Genomic DNA, 23,461 nt, shown 5'->3' with positions numbered 1-23,461 from the left:
AAATATGTCTATGTATTTTTATCATTTATCTAGCATATATTTTTCTCATAACACAAACTTTAGCTAGCTTAATTTGGGTCTAGAGGGCGCTGTGTGAATTGTCCTGAGATTATTATTATTATTATTATAGTGAAATGAATTAAATAATTACCGTTACCTCTTCTTATCTACTACAACAATTCAACTATATGCTGGCAGGTAGTGGAAAGGAGATAGAATCCCTTAGCCTGAATGTCTCATAAAGAAATTATTTTCATTTAAAATTAATAATACGATTGACATATAGAGAATGATGTATTGGATTGACAGATAGGAATGAGAATAATAGGTAGTGTCATACTTAATCTGTGGCTGTAAGTCAATTAACCTGTAACCAACAAAAATATACCGTCAAATTAAATTAGAAAATCCACTTTTATTATTCCAAATAAAAGCAGAATCCTTAATAGTCTTCTACAATACAATGTAATAAGTGTACTTTATAAACCATAAACCTCCAGGAATTTTCAGATACATAAAGTAACTTGTCCTGTTCATTGTGATATTTGAAAGTGTTGTATATATTTATTTCAACGTTGTTTGATGTTATCATGAAAGATGAATAACAATAGTTCGGATTATATTAATTGGTCAGAGTTACATTGTTCTAAAGGTGCACTCACAGACTATTATGGATGGTTCATGCAGTTCTTGTTGGCTGTGTTAGCATTCACTTGTTTAATTGGTTAGTACTTAGTTATTGCGACATACTCTATCATAATCCAAGGCAATGTATAGATTTGAAAGTTCTTTTTAGTTAGTTTAAGATTTAAACTTCTTGAAAGTAATTTTAATAGATCATTCTAATATAACTGCTTAAACTCTTAATTTTGAGTAAAAAAGTTCATTTTATATTTAATATTTTCAGGTAAAAGGTTTTGTGAGCCTCGATATGCTAGAAGGCCTTGGCTAATTTGGTTTTATGATACATCCAAACAAGGACTGGGTGCTCTTATTATACATGCAACCAATGTTTGGCTCTCACCTCACCTTCTAGGAAATCCATGCACATGGTTTGTATTGAAATTAGTTTCGAACACTTTAATATATCAATATTCAATTTATCACTCTAAATTATAGAGAAAAATTATGATTATATAGAAAAAATAGAGAAAATAATAAACTGTCCTATCCACATTTTGTTGTCAGTTGTCATAATATTTATGTCAATAAAAACTGAATACTTAGTAAAACCACAGATAATATAATATTACATACAGATACCCCATCCCATACAAGAAAATGGTTCCTTCCTAACTTGGGCTATTCTTCGGGCTATTTTATTTCGCCGCCGTAGGCGCTAGATGTCGCTATATCTGAAGCAGTTCGGATTACTAGTGGGTGATTAGTAATAAAGCATGAAAATAGATGGCAGAGAATTCGGTCTACATGACATCTGTTTTGCAAAGATACGTACATAATAGATATATAACTGTATCGAACTCCTGATTGGGTACAATCGAAAATTCAATGTAGGTATAATATTGTTCGCTGACAGTCTCCAGACACGGCTAATGTACCTATGTATCTATGTACTATGTTACAGTTACTTTTTTACATGCCTACTTTTTTTCTCCCGACGAAGATATGTCGTAACGCGTCTGCACTAAAATCGGGCTATCGGTTAAGGAGCAATAGCTCCTTAACGAATAGCCCGATTTTAATACGGTTTTTTTTATTTAAATTGTTATGTGATAGTGATAGATTTTAGCTATAATCAATTGATGTGCATATGGGTACCTCATATAATTTTCAGTGTATAATTATTTCTCAATATATAGTTAATTATGGTAAACTGGCAATTTGTAAAACTGAAAATAATATCTGCAAACCATCAATCTGTTACATGTATAGGTTCTTTCAGGGATACTACATCGGTGCTAATGACATGTAGGTACTTATTTTGATGTTATACCTATTTGTAGAACCTTCCGTATCTACAAACTACGCCTTTACTGCTAGTTTTTTGGTATTTATGTAAGTTGTTATTCAGTTGAAATTAAGCTGCGAAATTTGGGACATAACACAGGATATTTGGACATAACATCTATGTTCTCCGGAATGATAATGTATGCGGGATATAGCGGGCACGACATGATGACGTAATGCTGTTTAATAATATATGTGTATGTATGTACGTCGGATAGCGACGTGGTTGGATGGATCGTCAGCTTATTTACCATTTCAGTTAATAATAGTAGGTAGTAACTTTTGACAATATGGATGAGGGAGGGTAACGGTGATGATGATGAGATCAATAATGACTGTTGACGATAGTGACGATGGTATTTATTTATGACCACCATAAAATTCATCATTGGCAGTATTCTCAACATTATCATCATTGTTCATCATGATGATTGAGATCAAATTAATTAATTGATTAAAAAAGTAGCAAGTATTAGGTAGGTACTAAGTCATGAAATACAAGGTTCTGGGATGCTGTGATATACTACAGTCTCTAGATTTAGTTTCTTATTAGTATTCCACGACCAAAGTCTATAGACAGAGAAATATAGATTTACACAAAGTTTTTTGATGTAAATGGGAATTATTATACACATTGCATTAAAAAATATATAAGATTACCATCTAATACAAAATCATTATGTAGTAAATAATTCCTGACATTTTAAATCGAATGAGGTGAAACTAACATTGCATGAACACAACACTTGAAGATCATAAAATTTTTATTTCAGGTAACAAAACACTTTTAAATAATTTATTAATCACAGAATAAACAATTGTTAATAATTTACAATAATATTTCTTTCACTGCTTGTCTGTTATACCACTAAAACTTCAAACACTTCTGTTATTTTTATATTATATTCCAATCATTTCATAATTAATTCCTGGTACACAAAATATTCCTGGATTTGTTGATGAAGCAATATAATAATAATCATGTGTTTAAATCATAAACTTATTTGCAGTCGGTTACACATAATATAATTACTTGGAATTTCTTCTCATCACTAGTCCATTGCTTTCTTACTTATTTAATTATATTATTAATTGCATTGTGATTAATAATTTACAGATTTTTCTTCTGCTTTTTTCTCTTATTTTTACTTGCATTTTTATTTTATACAGTAAAATGTTCATATATATATACATATATATTTCTTATTCTTTTGAACTCCTGTTCTTCACAGTAAAAATGTTATTTATCTTCATCTGAATGACTAGGAGATTTAGAATATCATCTCTTATTTGTTTAAACTTTGTTCAGTATTAAGTTGTTGATGTCAGGAAATACTGAAAACAATATCATATACCTATGTTACATTTATTCATTCATGAACTTACATGAATGAATTTACATGAAAGTAACTAAACTGTAACCTTATTAGCACAATAAACATATTATTCATACATCATATTCATTCAGTTCTAATAAAATATAAAAATAATACTACTGTTTAGTACTTTATTTTAATTAATAATTTTCAGTATTTTCTCAATCAATCAAAAATTATAAAATCAGTGTTAGTTTTTTGAAGTTACATTCATAACAAAAATAAAAACATAATAATACCACATTAAAGCGGGCACCAAGTACCTATGTTTATTATATTTTAATATGAAAGATACACACGCTACATATGCAAGTTTTTAACAACTTAATATATATTCTTTATTGCACAGATAATAAAAAGATATTATAATTTAGAGACAATGTGAGCAAAGGTGGACTTATCCCTAGAAGAGATCTCTTCCAGTCAACCTAAAACAGTGGGATATGTGGTAATGAGTGGGTAATAATTGGTGCAAACAAAAAAAAAAATGTCAAAGGATAGATACTAAATAAATTTCAAAGAACAAATTGTATAATCTAAAACAAAAGTAAAATACATAAATACGAATATACATAAATATAAATAGTAATACAAAATATAGGAATAAACATACATATCATATAATACATAAATATATTCATCATAATAAACAAATAAATAATGATAAAAGTAATCATTCAATGGCAGATAGGTAGTATGATTTTAATCTTTTCTTGAAGGAACTAACAGACGGGCTCTGCTGAATACGTAACGGAAGTCCATTCCACAATTGAGCAGCACGAAAGGAAAAGGAGTTACCCATGAATTGCGACTTACAACTTGGAAGCTTAAGTGCCCTTGAGTGACGACAAAGGCGTTTGGGTCTCGAGGGAGGTGGTAACAATTGGAATCGGGAACGAAGGTAGCAAGGGGAATTGGGATCATTAAGAATATTAAATAACATGGTCAGGATATGCATATTAAGTCGTTGACGGATTGGGAGCCACTTTAACCGAGCGCGGAATTCGGAAACATGATCATATTTGCGCAGATTGAAAATGAATCTTATTGCTAAATTTTGTACGCGCTCTAGTTTATTAAGGAGCTCCTCAGTCACGTCTAAGAAGCAGACGTCGGCATAGTCTAAAATGGGAAGTAAAATAGATTGTGCGAGCATAATTTTGGTACCGAAAGGAAGAAAATATTGGAGACGTTTAAGAGAGTGATATGAAAAGTGTGTCCGTCTACTAATATCATTTATATGAGAAGTCCATGACATTGTGCTGTCCAAAATTATACCCAAGTTTCTTACCCTATCCGCATATTCTATCTGAACACCCTCATAAACAAGTGGAGGTACTACAGACCAATTCACCTTACACCTTAGTCTGCTACTACCAATTATCATAGCTTGAGATTTAGACGGATTAACAATGAGGCCAAACGAACTGGCCCACGATTGAATAGCCAAGAGATCACAATTTAAAGCAGCAATTGTTTGTGTCACCTCTAACAATGAGCAGTGACGATACAATTGCAAGTCATCCGCATACAGATGGAAGGGAGAAGTAATGGCTCGAGAAATATTGTTGATAAACACAGAAAAAAGTAATGGAGAGAGTACACCGCCTTGAGGTACACCAGCAGTTAAAGTAATCCAGTCAGAGGAACCCTCATTAATCTTAATACATTGCTGGCGACCGAAAAGAAAAGAGGAGAACCATTCTATAACAGAACTAGAGATATTAACGGCACGGAGGGTACCAAGGAGAATGTCATAATCGACAGAATTGAACGCACTGCTAAAATCTAATAAAATAATAGCAGTCAATTTAGTGTCATCCATAGCCTGTCGTATATCCTCGGTAATATTGAGGAGTGCCCCGGTAGTGCTGTGGGAGGGACGGAAGCCTGACTGGAACGGACATAACAGATTATGGGTGGAAAGGAATTTGTATAGCTGATTGTGGACAATTGATTCGAGAACTTTGGATAGTAATGGAAGAATGGATATGGGGCGAAATTGGGAGAAGCATTTTGGATTGGTGGATTTAGGAAGCGGAATGACAAAAGCCTTTTTCCACTGTGATGGAAAGACACTGTGCCCGAGTGAAAAATTAATAATGTGAGTGAGCACAGGCAAAATGTCCTCCAACACAGGAATGATCATATTGAGACTAATGTTGTCACTACCAATGGCTTTAGTGGAAAGGGAATGAATGCACTTCCCAACAGCATTTGCGGTGACGGCACTGAAAATAAATGAAGGGCAATCGGGTGGGGCAAGATTCGAAAGAAATGAGAGTGAATTAGCTTTGGTCAGACTACTGAGAGTAATAGGAGAAGAAGAAAAGTGCTTATTTAACGCATTGAGATCCAAATCACTCTGACAAGATTCAGAGGACTTGCCAACACCCAGCGATTGGAGAAATTTCCATACTTGAACCTGATTAAGGTTTAATATAGTAGAATGAATATATCGGCGTTTAGCATCCCTACACATTCTGTTGCAGATGTTGCGGAGCTTTTTGTAAATATCAAAGTTAACTTGTGATCTCTCGTGCTTGTATCGACTTTTAGCCCTGTCACGTTTGGCCATACATCTCCTAATAATGGGAGTAAGCCAAGGCGCAGGAGCATGTTTAACACGGACAGGACGAATCGGTGCGTGTTTATCATAAATTCTCAGCAGTTCTCTGTTTAGTATCTCAATCATTGTGTCAATATTATCAGCAAGATATACAGCAGACCAGTCTACACTCTTCATATCCCCTCCCAAACGCTCAAGATCCATATGCCGAAAATCGCGAAGAAAGTGAACCTTACCCTTATTCTTTGGTGGACGTACCTCATACGATAGATAAATTAGATCGTGTTGAGAAAAAGGAGAACTCATTTGTCCATGAGATACCGCCAAGTTAGGGTGTGATACAATTATCAAGTCAATAAGGGAAGGCTCACTATTATGAAAATAATGGGTAGGATTAAGCATGGGTAAAATCTGGAGGTTGAGGGCGGATGTTAAACCAATAAGTTTTCCCGACCTATAGTCACTTTTCAATAGACAAGTATTTAGATCCCCCATAACAATCACATGATCAAAACGGGGGACCAAGGCTTCAAGAGCATTTTCCAAGGTATTGAAATAATCAATTTTGTTATTTGGACTGTATAGAACACCCAGTAACAATTTTTTGTGATGGACATTAATGGAAATAAATAAATATTCGAGAGAAGTAGAAGGTTGAGGTTGCGATACACAGACCGATTCAGCTGAAATATGGCTTCTAAGATAAATCGCCACTCCCCCGCCGCCAGAAGTGGTACGATCATTTCGATATAGTTTGTAACCCGGGATAGAGCAACAGGTAGAAGGAAGAGATGGTTTAAGCCAGGTCTCTGAGACTAAAATACCGTCGACTATGCCGGCGCTAAATGACATGAGAAGGTCGGTATGATGTGCTAATAAGCTCTGTGCATTTATATGCACAAGGGAAAGTAATTTGGAATGATCAGGAAAAACAGTCTGTAGTTTAATATCAAGAGGGTCACAATCGGTAAGAGAGGAATTAAGACTGATGCAGACTCAAAATCATCAGAAGAGGAACAAGATAAATAATCATCGTATACAGCCATAAATGAAATACTAAATAAATAATAATAAAATATTGAATATATAAATATATATAATATATAGATGTATCTATATACCAAAATTAAATCTAAGATAAAATAAAATCTACAGGCACTACACTGACTGCTTAGGTTGACTAACGAGCTCATTACACTTACTTAAAAATACAAGAAAACAGTATTGATATAATAGTAGTGAATATGAATTAATCTTATTAGCACTAAAGTTATACACAAAAAAAAATATATATATTTAACATATAATTAATCCAATTATAATAAAGTAAATGCAAACAACTAAAAAAAAAAAAACAGTAACAATATACATAGTAATTAGTGGCTACTTGAAAAAACGAAACGCAAAACTGCTGTTAATGTGACAATGACAAGATGACATTTCTGTCATTCTGTAGTCGGTAATTAAAAAAATGACACTAAAGTTAAAGTGACATATGACAATGTTTAATTGTGTAGTGTAATACAAATATCCACTTAAATTAAGATGGTAAATTAAAAATTAATAAAAAAAAAAAAATCAAGAACACATTCGTGTACCCTGAATAAATGACCGAAGTGAAAATAAACCGACAAAATTAAAGTGGTCACATACTTAAGTGTTCTTAGGATGCTGTGAAATGAGTGATTTTAACTCAGCCATGGATGTAATTTTCTTGCGTTCTTTGTTAGGGAGAAGAATGACTATGTTACCATCTGCAGACCAGCATTTCTTCATCCCGAAATAATTTCGTGCCGCAACAAAAACGCACTGCCTAGGTTTTGTGAGGAACTCAGAAATAGATATTTTGGAGCCCTTTAAAGTAGTTTTAGCCTTCCATATCTCGGAACGGAATGACACAGAAGTAAACCGCACAAGAATTGGCCTAGTAGATTCTTTCTTGGCCCCCAGTCTGTGGCAAGATTCAATAGCAACAGAGCTTACAACATTCAACTTCATTTTATTCGTAACCACCTCCATTAACTTCTTAGTGGTATCTTCTCCAGAAATTTCTTCAATACCGTGAAACAGTAAAACCTTTCTTCGGGAGTGAGTGTCTATACGATCTAACCCAAGTTGTAACATCTCCACCTGGGACTTGAGTAAACCGAAACATTTCCATATAAATGCCTTAAATGAAGAATAATCGGCGGATAACCCTTTCACGGTGGTACCTGAAGATGTTGAGGCCTGTTGCTGCACGCCTTTTTCAAATTCCTCCATTCGGCTGCTAAATAAAGATGATAGTTCGTCCATGTTTTTCAGAAGTTGCTCAGCTGTGATGTCCATTATAAAGTAAGTGATGAAAACTTGTTAGAGAGAGAGTATCAGGAGTCAACCAGGTGCAGGTTAGATTAAATTTATTTCATAGAATGAATTATAAATATAAATAAAATAAAAAAGAGGAGCACAAAAATTTATGACTTTTCGTTTTAATGTCTACCCACTAAAAAAAAGTATTATCTTATACCAGGTATAACTATAAGTACAACTTATAGTTATACCTGGTATAAGATAATCCTCAAAGACACGATAGTTTACTAAATATTTGTAGTATTTCTTAGACACATTTAAATTATTGAGTTTGACAAAAAAATAAGAAGTTCAATGAACTCTGAACAGGAACAATTCAAAAGTTGAATTAAAGTACCTACTTAACTTAAATGATGAAAAAAGAGAAAAATTCCAATGCTAGTGAAAATATGTTTTAAGCATTTGACTTAAAGTCGTTTATCCTATTCTTTTATTCCTATATTTTATATTTTTAACCTTTCATGTATGTTGCCAGTACTCGTTGTCATTTCGATATAATAAAAAAATATGGACCAACCTACGATTTTAAATCGATATTTTTATTTATGATGAAATCTAATAATATAAATTATGAATAACCTACCCTCGAATGGAGATATTAAAAAACTAATTATCATGAATAGTAGGTATTAGGATAAGTAATATATCATAGTATTATGAATGATTATCGTTTCAAAACCTTGTACAATTTAGTAAGGTTGAAAATATCCTTCTACAAAAGCTAAATTCGAGTATTTGTAAAGTTTCTTATGAGTATTTGTAAAAATTCGAGGATCCTCATATTTAGCTATCAATGTCAGTAATTTAGATATCATATAACACTTGTTTATTGAGGTTTCATAAAGGTATAGCTGACCTTATATACTCTATACCACATTCAATTCTCATTCGAGATCGCTTTCCAATTTGTTGCTTGTTGAGTTTACCGTTGGTCGTGTGATCCTCTGTGAGACTCCGGTTCGCCGTCGAGTCTCCAGAGTGAGCCCCGCAACTGGTGCCCACTTGCGCAAATTGTTGAGAGCGATACAGTGCGTAATCCAGCTACACAAAGTGTACTTTGTCTAGCGAGAGAACGCCCTAGGATTGCAGACCGAATTTGTTGACGCAAATTCGTTGCTGCAATCCACTTGCGACTGTCTTACAGTGCGATCACCTGCCCTTCCAGGGCGGAATTCCCTACTTTTCGGTAGGTTCGACGTGGGGTTCTAGCCCCCACACCACCCTCTTCCACCCCTCCAGTCCCCTTTCCTAGTACATCACCCTTTCGTGTCGTGATGTCGCAAAGGGGCAAAGCCCCCAGGAAACCTCCTGACAGGGGAGCTCCCCGAACTGTTGTGCGTCGGGATTTAAGGAACCCGACCAAGCTGGTCCCCGCCACTGAGCTGGGGACCTTCCACGCTCGCCCGGCATCCAAGGGCACCCCCTCTGCCCTCGCGGGAAGCGGCAATGATGCCGCCGATCGGGAACCAGGCAGAGGGGAAAGATGCGCGCAACCTGGCCCATCTAAAAGACGCGCACCGCCGTCGCCGACCTCGCCCGCTAGAGGCGACAAACGTAGGGACGTAGAGGAGTCCCCCCCCCGCGACCTTGACCTAGTGAAGGTGCCGCCAGATAGCGGGAGCGAGGAGGGAGGGGAAGACAGGCGATTTTACGGTGACGCATGCTCGTCGCCGTCACCAGCGTCGTCGCCCGAGACATCGCGAGCACCCTCGCCACTACCCCGTTCCTACACATTAGATAGGGGTGGATATGACGCCACTTCTTATGTGGCACTCGAGGCGGTTTCACAATCGCCCGAGCCGATGCTCCCCCCCGTCCCCTCGCCCAGAAAGAGAACCCCGCCGTCATTCGCGGCAGTAGTGGCGGGTCCCGCCACCGCGGCCCCCGCCACCCCAGCCCCTGCCACCTCAATTGCCCCGGCCCTCGCTCCGCCCCTCCCCTCTCAGACGAGGAACGCCGACGCAGGCGCTGAACCCGCCACAGGGCGAGGAAAATACCCCTCCATAGTGGCAGAACGCCTCCCTAACTGGACGCGCCACTTCAACCAGCTCAGGCGCGTACTGGGGGAGGCACCCAACGCAAGACCCTACGGCACGGGGGTCAGATTCCTACCTAGGACGGACGAAGAATTCCGTGCCGTCCAAAGGTATTTGGTAGAGGCCAGCGAAAAGGACCCAACAATAAGTTGGTACTTTTATAGTCTGGCCTCCGAACTGCCCACTAAGGTGGCGATAAGAGGACTCCCAGCCGACACGCCCAATGACAAGATTGCGGAGGCACTGCAGGAGAAGGGGTTCGGAGTGCGGCTAGTGCGGGGCATACCCGCGCGTCGCGGCCGCCCCGGCTGCATTTTCCACGCCCAACTCGACCCCATGGACAGGGACGAGCTCACACGCTTGTACGCGACTGATGAGCTCCTGTACATGCGGGGCGTCGTCGTTGAGGCGTGGAAGCCGGCATCGGTGCTGCCACAATGCCACAGATGCCAGGCATTCGGCCATGCATCGGCCAATTGTCACCGGCCTGTAAAATGCGTTCGCTGCGGTGGGGAGCACCCGGCGGCGAACTGCGACAGGCCGAGGGATTAAAAACCGACATGCGCCAACTGCGCCAAGGCACATACGGCCAACGACAGAAAATGCCCGGTGTATAAGAGGGAGGCACGGCAGAGGGGCATCAAACCCCGCCCCCCCGTCCCTACCGCGACGACAAAAACGCCCGTGGCGCAACAAACACAGCGTCGTAATAAACCTACCGCGGCGCCGCGTACCTACGTCGCCCAGGCCCCTCCTCCCGTAATAACGGTCGAGGAAACAGCCGGCGCCAACCTAATGGCGCCGGCCAACGAGCCGACGCATCGCGGCACCGACACCGGTGAAAATAAAAGACGCCGCCGCCGAAGACGCGGCAAGAAGAGGCGCGGTGATGGGCCAGTTACGGCCTCAACTCCAATCCCCTTCTTACCGGATCCCACCCCTACAAGCTATGCGTACATCGCACCGGAAGGGTGGGGCCTTCCCACGCATGCCGTCCCAACTCAGGGTCCACGAGCTGCGCCACGTCGCCGCCGGGCGGCGCCACCGGCACATAGCGTGCCGAGAGTGGCATTCGAGCCGCCACAGGAGGACGCAAGACGCGCACCTCCCGCGCCCCCCACACGGACCGCACACCCAGAGGCGCGAACGATATACACCGCACCCGCCCCCTTCACACAAGCGCCCGTCGACAGAGCACTGAACATGCTTATTAGCCTGTTGACGGAGCTGCTTACTACGCTCGCGGCCGGCGCAGATACTAAGTCGGCGGCATTAAATGGATTGGCCAAAATCCAACAGTACACAAATGGCGGGTACTAGCCTGCGCATTGTGTACTGGAACTCCGGGGGAATAAAGGATAAAGTCCAGGACCTCCGTCTCCTAGCTCGCACCCAGGATGTGCACATCATACTCCTGGGTGAAACGAAGCTCACAGAAAAGGAGACGTTGAGGGTGCCTAACTACCACGTGTATAGACGCGACGAAACGTCACCGGCGGGCATTGCGTACCGCGGTACGGCGGTACTAGTCCGTCGGGACGTAGTCCACGTGGAGTTAGAGCGCCCCGAGTTCCGCGTCATGCGCTCCATAGGAGTCAGCATCAACGTCGACGGCGCGGAACTGAAGGTCCTGGCAGCTTACCGTCCCCCGGGACTGGATTTCAGCCCCTCCGATGTCCGGAACGTTCTGGATGGGAGGAGTCCCACCCTGCTTATGGGCGACCTAAACGCGAAGCACACGGCTTGGGGTTCCCGTCTGTGCTCGCCGATAGGTCGAAGACTCCTCCAGGATTCGCAGATCCACGGGTACGAGGTGTTGGGCCCAGCGCACCCAACACACGTACCCTCAAATTCCACACATAGCCCAGACGTTCTGGACATTGCCCTAGTGCAGGCTGTGCCTTGCCCGGTCTTACTGGAGGTGCTGTACGACCTTGACACACAGCACCTCCCAGTTCTAGCCACGCTTGACCTCTCCACCACCACCACACAGACGAGACCGTCGAGGCGGCGGATGGATTGGCGTGTTTTTCGCGCAGAATTGGAGCATCTACACCTCGACGGCGAACTATCATCGCCAGCGGGTGTCGAAGCCGCCTCCACACTCATAACGGAGCGTATTCGCACCGCAGTGGAGGCGGCAACTACCACAATAAACGTGGCTTCTCGCCGTCGAGAGGAATTGCCACACCATCTGCGCGAAAAACTCGCCCGGAAAAAGAACCTCCGTCGCCTATGGGCCCGAACCCGCTGCCCGCGGGTCAAGCGTGAGCTCAACTGCCTGGCTGCAGAGCTGTCGGAGGGAGTGCGGGATTGGCGTGGAGCCGCCTGGGAGGGTGTCATATCCCGGGCCGGCGAACACGATACCGACCTGCACAAACTCAATCGACAGCTCACCAATGCACGACCCCCCGTCTGCCCGTTGCTTGACGAGACGGGCAGACGTCGTTACGCAGCCCAAGACCGGGCAGAAATCCTGGCACAGCACTTGGAGGGGCAATTCACGGCCAATCCAATCGCCGCCGACGCACCCAGCACTGTCGTCGAGCACCACGAGCGAGTCGTACGTCGCGTATGCGATTTCCGTACCGCTCCGTCGCCGGACGTAAACGAAGTGAGCTTCGTTTCGCCCGGCGAGGTAAGGCGGCTCGTCAGCCGCCTGCCGAAGCGCAAAGCGCCCGGAGCGGACGGGATCAGCACCGCAGCGCTCGCACAGCTGCCCCGTAGAGCCCTAGCGTGTCTAGCCAGGCTCTACAACGGCATACTCCGGACCGGCCACTTCCCTACCAACTGGAAGTTGGGTAGAGTCATAGTCCTCCCGAAACCCGGCAAGGACAAGCGCCTGCCGGCAAGCTACCGGCCCATCACTCTGCTCTCGCACGTAGCAAAGTCGTTCGAGCGCCTCCTGCTCCGCCGCCTGAGACCGACTCTGTCGCCTCGCGACGAGCAGTTCGGTTTCAGAGGCGGACACTCGACGACTTTGCAGCTGACGCGCGTGCTCCACCATATGGCTGTCGAGCACAACCGCGGCCACTACACGGTCGGCGTATTTCTCGATATAGAGAAGGCGTTCGACCGTGTGTGGCACGACGGTTTGGTGTCGAAGTTGCTCGACACCAACACGCCGTCAGCATACGTGCGAGTAGTGGACTCGTTCCTCTCGGGCCGGAGCTTCTATGTTTCGGTCGAGAACTGTGATTCTACCACACGCCCAATTGCCGCCGGAGTCCCGCAGGGCAGCTGCATTTCGCCAGCGCTCTACGCGACGTACACAGACGATATCCCCACCTTGAGGGATGAGCTCCGAGAGGGAGAGAGGGATGTCGTCCTCGCTCTTTTCGCCGACGACAGTGGTTACGTCGTCTCGCCGAGCCTACGCAGCCGCTCGCAAAATGCAGCGGCTGTTGGACCTGCTCCCCGAGTGGCTGGATAAGTGGCGTACCACCGTTAACGTGGGTAAAACGGTGGCGCTGCTTACCCGCCCCGGGTGCAAATGCCCGCCGCCCCTCTTACTGAGAGGCCAGCCCATCCAGTGGGAGTGCACAGTGCGTTACCTAGGGGTGGAAATCGACCGGTCGCTGCGTATGACGCCGCAGGTGGACCGGGCTGTTACCCAAGCCAAGGCTGCGCGCGCTATGCTGCGACCGGTCTTGCAATCCAGGCTGCAGCTGCGGACGAAAGTAGGCATTTATAAGACCTACATTCATGAAATTTTACTGTTTGCAAAGACTAATTAAAAGCACCATCGAATAATACGTTATAATATCCTGTTATCGATTATTCGAAAAAATCGGTAATCTATGCATTTATTTTTGATATGGCAACACTTTCTAAATAAGTATTACTGGCATAATATGGTTTTCTTGTTTAGATGTTTTATATTTACTTAAACTTTTTTTATGTCATCATATATCATAATAATATAGTAAGTACTTATTATTTGAAAATATAAAATAAAGATTTAAAATACGGTGATACAAATGAAAACAGCGCCATCTATGAAAGTCTTTTGGAAACAATAAGCCCCAATTAGCAATGATTAAATTGTAAACAAATACAGGGCAACAACAAAATGAGTAAATATATGAAAATTACTTTTCAAAACGCATTATTTCATTTTAACATCTATATATGACTTTTTAAAAATAGATTAAACCTTTTTAAAAACATAGTTTTGGGTTTTAAACGATTACAAAACAATGTTGAATTCCATTCGATACCAATGACGCCATCTAAATCCGTTTTTCGAACTAAAAATGGCTACTATGCCATTGTTCCCCACTGGTAAAACTGTATCAAATACAAACTCATATTGTTAAAGTTTAGTCTCTTATTGTTTGTTGATATCCTTTTAATAAAAAAATATAGTTTTAAAGATTATCCTTGTTGAACAGTATGATGTGACATATTTGTATATAAGATTTAACATTTTTAATATATTTACATCATTTTGTCATAACATTAATAAAAAAAATACCATTTAGAAAATAACCCAAATAAATAAAATAAAAAAAGGATGAATTAATATATGTATTTGATTATACCATCTTTTCATCATCATCAGTCATCAGTTTTCATCTTTTTGGTACCTCTTTTTTAACCATTAATTAATAATTAACAATAATTAATGTATTGAACAATAATTGTATTCTCATGGATGAGAGGGTTGTTAAAAATGAAGACAAGTGACTCTATTACTCATAAAGTACCCTAACAGGTCGACCCTCAGAATAGTTTTCCCTAGAAAACATTATAGTTAATTCTCGCCACCACAAGTCTTACTGACCTGATTTCATCCTTGCCTATAATCGTCCACTAGTACATTCCAAACATACTGTTAGTGCATGTGGGAAGACCATTTGATTGCCATTTATTACAAAAATGTGTTATTATAATAATATGAAAATTTTGTTTATCAGGTATATTTTAAATTTCATGTTGGATTCAACATTGGGCCTGCTGATAATATGGGCAGGCATCCGACTCGCTCAGCACTGTGCTAGAACATATGATATTCCACTTATAAACTTTGGAGAATATGGTTGGTAATTTCTTTTATATTATTTTGATTGATTGTTCACTGATATGTTTGATTTATTCAAAGATGCACTGTCTAAAATATATTAAAAGCATACTGGATCCAATTTTTTTAGAGACATTAAGTACCACAATTTTTAAAGACTGAAAAAAATGGCATCTTATTTTTTACTCTCTTTATGGCCATGTTGTGATATCTTAATTTTAGGATTTAATTTTAGAGATGTTGTGTGTAATGTATAACTTTTGATTTAATTCTAAAGTGTCTAGCACTGCTTAACTTTGGCCTGGATAGTGCTACATAACTCCTCCAACCCCATATGACATACATGATTATATATGTCACATGGGGTTGGAGGAGTCGCAAAGTTCATGTAAAAAAGTCAGGATATCTAGAACACCACTAATCATCACATTTTAATATCATATAAAAACATGAAATTTTAACTATGAAAATGTGATGATTATCTGTGATGAAACAGGGGGAGGATTTCTAATTATTTATTAATCTATACTAATATTAAAAAGCTGAAGAGTTTGTTTGTTTGTTTGAATGCGCTAATCTCAGGAACTACTGGTTAAAATTGAAAAATTCTTTTTGCTACAAAAGGTGGGAAATTAGAGCTGAAACTGAAATGAAACGCAGACAAATATGTGCAGGTCAGCTAGTTTATTATAATTAAACTATTAATATATGTTACACAGGTAAACCACCAATGTGTTCAGCTTGGATATGCCAGTGCATATTGTATGCTGCACTAGCTACATTTTCCAAATCGGTGCTAGCGCTGGTACTTCGATTGCCGCCACTTGTAACAGTGTTATCTCGACTGCCGCTCTCGCCGGTCTCTGATCCGAGGCTTGAACTTGCAGTTGTGCTGCTCATCATTCCATTTTTTGTTAATGTAAGTTTATTTTTAGTTATATACATTATATGTAATTGGAATGACAAACGAGCTGAAGTTCAATTTGATACTAAATGGTAACTGTCGCCTATATACATGTTGTCGCGTTATCATATGGCACCCTTTTTTTCGATCTATTCTAATGATGTTTTCCATAGCTAGCTTTTACTGCTTTACCGAACGATAGGGTGCAAATGCAGTTGGCACTTTAAACCTGCTTTAGGACTTATAGTGGCTGAAGGCCAATTCCTGCCTGACGGATACGACTTTAGTTTCCCCGTTTCAATTGGACGGGGTATCGATTGGAGGAGATTTCACTCGTGATACCAGTCATGCGGTGCTATTCCAGGACTGAGATATCATGCCCCTTATTCTGTAATTTCACTGCCTAATCTGCACCCTACAAATGCAACACAGCTTATAAAGCAAACTGCTTGACGACTGTAACAGATGAGACTGCGGTACCCATACACTCTATTTTTTACTACTCTTCCTCTAGCAATGACGCAATAAACGTAAGGGTAGGCTTTGCATATATACAAATTGCAAGCAATGTACCTAACTAACTTATATATTAGTACAGTATAGTTATTTTTATTTAGGCTTCGTCAGCACTATCTGTCGCTTCTGAACTTTTCAATCTGATAAACTTAATGATAAATTTCTGTCTCAGAGCAGATTATTTAGACTAACTAAATTATTTACAATGCAGCAAAAGCAAAGCAGATGATGCAGTGAGAACATTATTTAATTCTGCATCTGTACCTTTACGTCATATATATATTCTGTGTGTGCATTGTGTAGTTTATACTTGTACATCTGTTCAAATACAATAATAATTAATTTAACTCGAAGTTACCTTACTTGTAAACAAGACGATTGACGTAAGCACATGATTACGTCACGTACTTTTTATGAGTGAAACATTGATAATACATTGTATGATCTCTAATCTATATATCCGTAATATAAATGCGAAGTGTGGATGTCTGTTTATTACCCTTAATGGAAATTGACATGAAGATAGATGGTATTATGAGGATAAAAACTTATTACATGCTGGTCGCACGGTCTTCTTATGTGAATAAATATTTATTTACTTTTATCTAGCTATCCTGAATAAAAGTTGGAGGAGGCATTCAAATAGAAATAATATTTATTCAAACAAACTCAATAGAATCACTTTTATACAACCGAATGAATTAAACAGAATAAACTTTTTTCTGTACGTAATGTTTTGTTCTTTTATTACAGATATTAATATTTTGTTTTCTTGAGATATTTATAACAATATGTTGATAAGAATATCAATTTCTTCGTATAACATATGGTAACAGACAACTTCCTTATGTATCATCCGAGGGGTGTCAGCTCAAAAATTAAAACTAAGGTACGTTATCATCACCAATGTTTCATTGACCCACGACATAATTATCTAATTTTGTTAATAAACATACCATGTAGTCGTAATTTATACTGATAATGAGTCAAATAATAGAATATTCTTGACATAGTAGTTGGGTTATGATATATCACACACATATTAGTATCGTATGGTTAACGTTATTGTTGTGATTCATATTATTATTATAATTCTGGCAGATGTTTTTTAACGTCACCCTTGCCTTAGTGACGACATAGTCACTTCTTTTTATCTTCAGGAAATCCTAAATCAAATTATATAGCCTCTTATGGTGAATACACATGTGCCCACAATACGATCTGCGACTGTAACCAATAGTTATGTATATATTATTATTACCTTCATTATTTTCTCGCAATATATGCTTCAGGTGGACGGGTTTCCCCGCCGAACATTTGTGGTATCGCGCATGTGATTAATAGTATAACAAAATAATATAAATCCTTTGAGGAATTAAGTGAATTTCCGCAAAGTAACACCTAGTTCGATAAATAAATAATCTTAATCTGATGGCAAAACAATAAGATCCCGTACGAGAAATTATAAATTCATCCATTTCATGATTGATATACTATGATTTTTGCCACTTATGTAAATAATTTTTTATCATTATTCTTAACTTTACTACCCATATCAGCTCGCTGCTTCAATTTAGACTAGGTTTGTTACTGGTGTGTTGTTCAACACACCAGATCACATGGTGAGCGGAGCGCGTTTGTTCTTAAAAACTTGATCAGATTTTTTTTGGCTGATAAACGATGGTGAATGAGGAAGATCGGCCTTCGATGAATTTTTGGTCTCGATCGGGTGGAGTATCGTTACAAAGTGTGCTGATCTGATTCGCGCTCCACTCAAATGACTGGGGAGAAACTTAACTGGTATATTATCGCATTTTTTTAAATCAATCTTTCATTATATTTGTTATAAAGTGTATTTTTTGTTGAACATGTCAATATAGGTATTAAAAATCTCTTGTCTGAACAACTAAGACTATGCATACACGATTGTCAGTTAGTTTAGTATTTTTTTGAAATTACTAAATCGTCAATATCAACAACAGTAGTAAGTAAGTAGTTAACTTAATATTATATTTTCAGGTTCGTTACCAGTCGATAAAGAAAGAGAAATCGGGCTCTGATGAAGAGGAGCATTCTGCAGATGAAAGACTGTTGGGTGCCAGTGTATGACCCTACAGTCGGCCCATTGTATTACGGGCGTAACAATTGTAATCTCTTAGTAATGTAGGTAGGTAACTCTCACTTGTCTTTGCTATGTGAAATAAAGCCGTCGATACAGTAGGTCACCGGTTATTATTATTATATATATAAAACCGAAAACTATGAATGTGAATATCTGTAATATGGTAAATATCTCGTATATAGAATCTGTACAAACGTAAAAATCAACGAAAAACATTTAATACGGTGATTAAAAAGAATTATTACCGTTCTGACATAAATAAAGTTGATTTAGGTATTAATTTTTTGTGGAATATTGAGTCAATTTATTCGGTAAGAACCCAAAAGTCCATTCGCCAGCTTATGATATTGAATCACTCATTGAACAGTTCCCGTTAGAATTCCGTTTTCCATAACAATTTTTTAATGTCCTAACTAAATACAGTAAGCGAGCAAAATCGTGTGATGGAACTTGTCTATACAAAATGATAGTAGAGAGACACGGTGCCTTTATTTTGGCATTCGAAAAAAACTTAAAAGAATATAGATTTACAAAGTGTACATGTATAAATACAGGTACTGGGGTAGGTCTGACAATCGGCCACTGACTGACCTACCATGATCAGATAGATCGGATCTCTTCCAATGGTAGGAGTACAGAATCTTCGTAACCAGCATTATGAAAACGAAACTAAGTAACAGTTGTGAGATAGGTAAATTGACTTAAAATATGATATGAAAATGTATAATGTATCTGTATTTTTCTTTTAGTCTATGATATTGTTTAAACACTCATAAAAAATATAATGATCAGACTTTACTGTACGGAATTATTATATTTATTATTTATTCTGTGGTTGTCTACGACGGCAATTATGTTTGTAGTAAAAATTTTATTTACATTGAATATAGACTATTTTTTAGTTTTTCTATTCTATTGTTGTTTCTTAATAACAACAACCAATTATATGTATATATAGTATTTTATTATTTAATTTCGATCACAACCTTTTAAACAAAACATGGAGAATGATATGCATGGGAAGTAAAGAGAGTTGGGCCAGAGTAATGTTATGACTATACACTGGCACAGACCAACTACGGATAATTATAGTTCTATTGTATATTAGTACAATTATCATGTCATTTTAGTGAAGACAAGTGGGCAGTGAAAAATAAACGGTCCTTGTGAATCTTTGTTCATTTGTCATGGATAGTAGTACTCAATTTAAAGACTCAAAATTACTTTTTGTAATATGAATTAAACCATCTGCTAGCAAATTATCTGTATTTCCTTGTACACAGACATTAGATGTATGACTGCATACATCTAAATGCTATTATAGCATTTAGATGTATGCAATCATACATCTGATGATCAGATGATCCGATCTGATCAGATGATCGAATTTTTTGTCCTTAATGTCATTTAATTTTACATACAATAAATATCCTTAATAAATGAAACCATTAGATTTTTTTAATAGCCTTTCAAAAGCAGCTATTATAGTTTCATTTACGGTATACTGTCGCAGGTACTAATAGGAATAAATTAATTATCATCGTACTTTAATAAAGACCTATTTACATAAGAACTAATATGATTTTTTATAAATAATGTAATGACAATACATTTATAAAGACATTATATTCCTTTTATTAAAGTATTGTATATAATTTATACATCCTTTAGCAGGCAATGCAGATAATCTGGCAGCACTTTATATTATTACATAACTGTATCGTCCTTTTTGATAATTCAACTAAAATTGTGGACTATTGTTATATTGACATGAGGCCTGTATTGAAGAAATGACGGATATTTCTTATTGTTATTTAGATGTCATTATACGCAATTTAATTTTATATCAAAATATATATACATTATTTTATAAAGCATTATTATGTACAGATATATCAATAGTGTTGATTGCCAAATGGCCTTTTTTATATTGAGTGTAGAATAATAACAATATGTAAATATCGTATTAATGTTTTGAAGTGAAAAGTGTTCGTGGGTAAAGGATGTAACTTTTAAGGGGCCGTATATAAATTACGTCATAACTGAAGGTGGAGGGGTGGGGGGTAATGCAGAAGTGTGTCATTTTGTAAAATAATTATATGTATATATAAATCTTAAGAGGGCTTACAATAAATAAAAAAATATTTTTAATGCTACAAATTATTCTATCAGTTGTCAGTATCCATAACACAAGACATGCTTAGCTTGAGACTTGATGGCGTTGTGTGACAGTTATTATTGTTATTACTATAATAATTTATAAAAAGCAACACCGCTTTGTTGGAGAAATCTCGAATTTTTTGTAAAACATCATGAAATCTAGGACCTCCCACCTACCTCTGTCACTCCACTCATCACATTTAAGTTTTATTTCTTGTCTAACGTAATTTATGTATCACCCCATACTGCAATTTTGAGTTTTAACACTGACATTGAGAAGTGAGAAAGTACAAACATAATATATTTCCGTCTTTAGTGTTCACAATCAAATTAGCATTATTATACAACCTAATATCTCTAACTGTACTTCTTAGAGGTAATGTTCATATTAGAAAGTCATGATATACAAGAACTATCGCTAAATGACATGTCGGTTCTAATGCAAAATTCATGAAAAAGGTAGCTAAATTTATAAGCTATATTTATCAATTGATCGTAAATATCTATTAATGTGTTTTTAAGCCTTTCATTCTTTTTATATTGGATCCGATATACATTTGGTGTTAGCATATAGAATGAATCGCGAATATAACAAAAATTTTATATCTGCAGGAATTGATAATGCATTTTGATTATTACAATAACGATTATTGTACAAAGCTATTCATGTTTAAAAAAATGTAATGATATATTTTTATATGTTTCATTTTAAAAATAGAATTATTGTAAACGTTCCTAAACGGTGTAAGTACTTAGATTCTCATAGTAGTGCCATGTATTATGATTTTAAAACCTTATTGTGACATCGAATAAAGACTGATCAGTCTAGAATGTAAACAAGTATACAACCTTCCAATATTATTTAATTGAAATGATTTAATAAAATTTCGGTCAATATCGACAAAATAACGCATCATAAATTAAAACTAAACATAATTATTGAGAAGTATGTAACTACTATTGAATAGAATGTTAAGCGATCTAAAACTTTAATCAAATCCTTATTACAAGTGATGTTGCCATAGCCTTTGCGATTTATTTGCGAAAGTCTTCCAATAAATAGTTATCCAAATAGAAATTTGGGCAAAATTACAATGTCTGGCTAACAACAGACGCTTAACGAGGCTTACCGCAGTACTCATTTTAAATTAATTTGCTTTTTGTGTCAAAAACTCAGAATAATCCAAATTACTTTTAAATGTGAAGTCACTCTTCTTGTGAATGCTTAACATTAGTAGAGTGGGTTTAGTTACTTGTAGACAAGAACCCTGCAGTCAATTTAATTATATAACAACATACCATAGAATAGGCCAACCACTTGTTGTCATTCCAGTCATATAAATAAAAATCATATATTGTAAAGAAGTCTCCAATGTAATTAATATATTAAAGTGGTATTTAGTTAGGCAAATGAAACTGAACTGGAAAATCGTTTTTTCCACAGAACACATAAGTAACTTACTTCTCTAAACTGTGGTTGATTCACCGAAGGATAAACACCATTATGCATAAAAAAAGGAACCAATAAACCAATTTTTTCTATACAACAGTTTCATGGTTTTTTCTCGAGTTATTTTCTTATTTAGAAAGATTGTAATAGTTAAAGTGGGTTTGTAGTTTTTATGCGCAAGAAAGTTAATCTTTCTATATAGATTATGTGTAACTTGTCAACGAAGGCCTTTATATATTGCATCGATATTTGAAAACATTACTTTGATGATGGGATGATTAATTGACATTGTTTATAAATTTAAACACAAAATTTATTTTTGTGATATGGGCGTACCATTTAGTAATGAATATATATTCATTGATTATTATGTGATGGAATGTAAATATAAAAAGTTAAGGACAGGTTTTGTAAATTTTAAATTGTATATACTTACCTATGTTTGGGCATCTATTTATTGTTTATGCGAATATAATTCACTAAACGTTGAATGTTTTTGTTTAATTTACCAAAATTTTATAATTTATCCAGATGTACTTGTGATAACATAATTGTGAATTGGCAGGACGGGGCCAATTCCTTCTGGAAACCAATTCTTATTTAATTATATTGGATTGTACTGTTTCGTATCTTTTGACACTCTTGACACTATAAAGACATCGTGAACAAGAACTAACTATCATTATTATTGACTAGCTGTTCCCGCGACTTCGTCTGCGTGGAATGGAACTTTATTTTTCTAAAATAAAAGTAGCCTAAGTTACTCCTTATAACATCAGCTACTTGCCAAAAAAAGTCCCTTCAAAATCAGTCCAAGCATTTCAGAGATTAGCCGGAACAAACAGACAGACAAAAATTGTAAAAAAATGTTATTTTGATGTATGTACCGTCTTTATATTCGTATGCATGTAGTAAAAAACGGTTATTTGAATATTACAAACAGACACTCCAATTTTATTTATATGTATAGATTAATATTTACCTA

At 37.8% G+C, this 23,461-nt stretch overlaps 1 protein-coding gene across 1 annotated transcript; it reads left to right on the top strand.

The window, feature by feature from the left end:
• The first annotated feature begins 362 nt into the window (after nucleotides 1-362).
• LOC131848958 (store-operated calcium entry regulator STIMATE-like) lies at nucleotides 363-22,263 on the top strand. The gene is made up of 7 exons (XM_059198929.1): nucleotides 363-724; nucleotides 908-1,052; nucleotides 15,221-15,342; nucleotides 16,044-16,243; nucleotides 17,498-17,511; nucleotides 17,573-17,633; nucleotides 18,764-22,263. Exons 1-7 carry the CDS (start codon nucleotides 598-600, stop codon nucleotides 18,851-18,853), a joined length of 759 nt encoding a protein of 252 aa, XP_059054912.1. The 5' UTR covers nucleotides 363-597; the 3' UTR covers nucleotides 18,854-22,263.
• The last annotated feature ends 1,198 nt before the right edge of the window (nucleotides 22,264-23,461 follow it).

The sequence above is a fragment of the Achroia grisella genome, unplaced genomic scaffold (assembly GCF_030625045.1).
Source record: "Achroia grisella isolate CSIRO2021 unplaced genomic scaffold, CSIRO_AGI_Agris_v1 utg6051, whole genome shotgun sequence".
Taxonomy (NCBI): domain Eukaryota; kingdom Metazoa; phylum Arthropoda; class Insecta; order Lepidoptera; family Pyralidae; genus Achroia; species Achroia grisella.
Note: the sequence above shows the minus strand (reverse complement) of the source record. Positions and strands in the feature narration are given on the sequence as shown.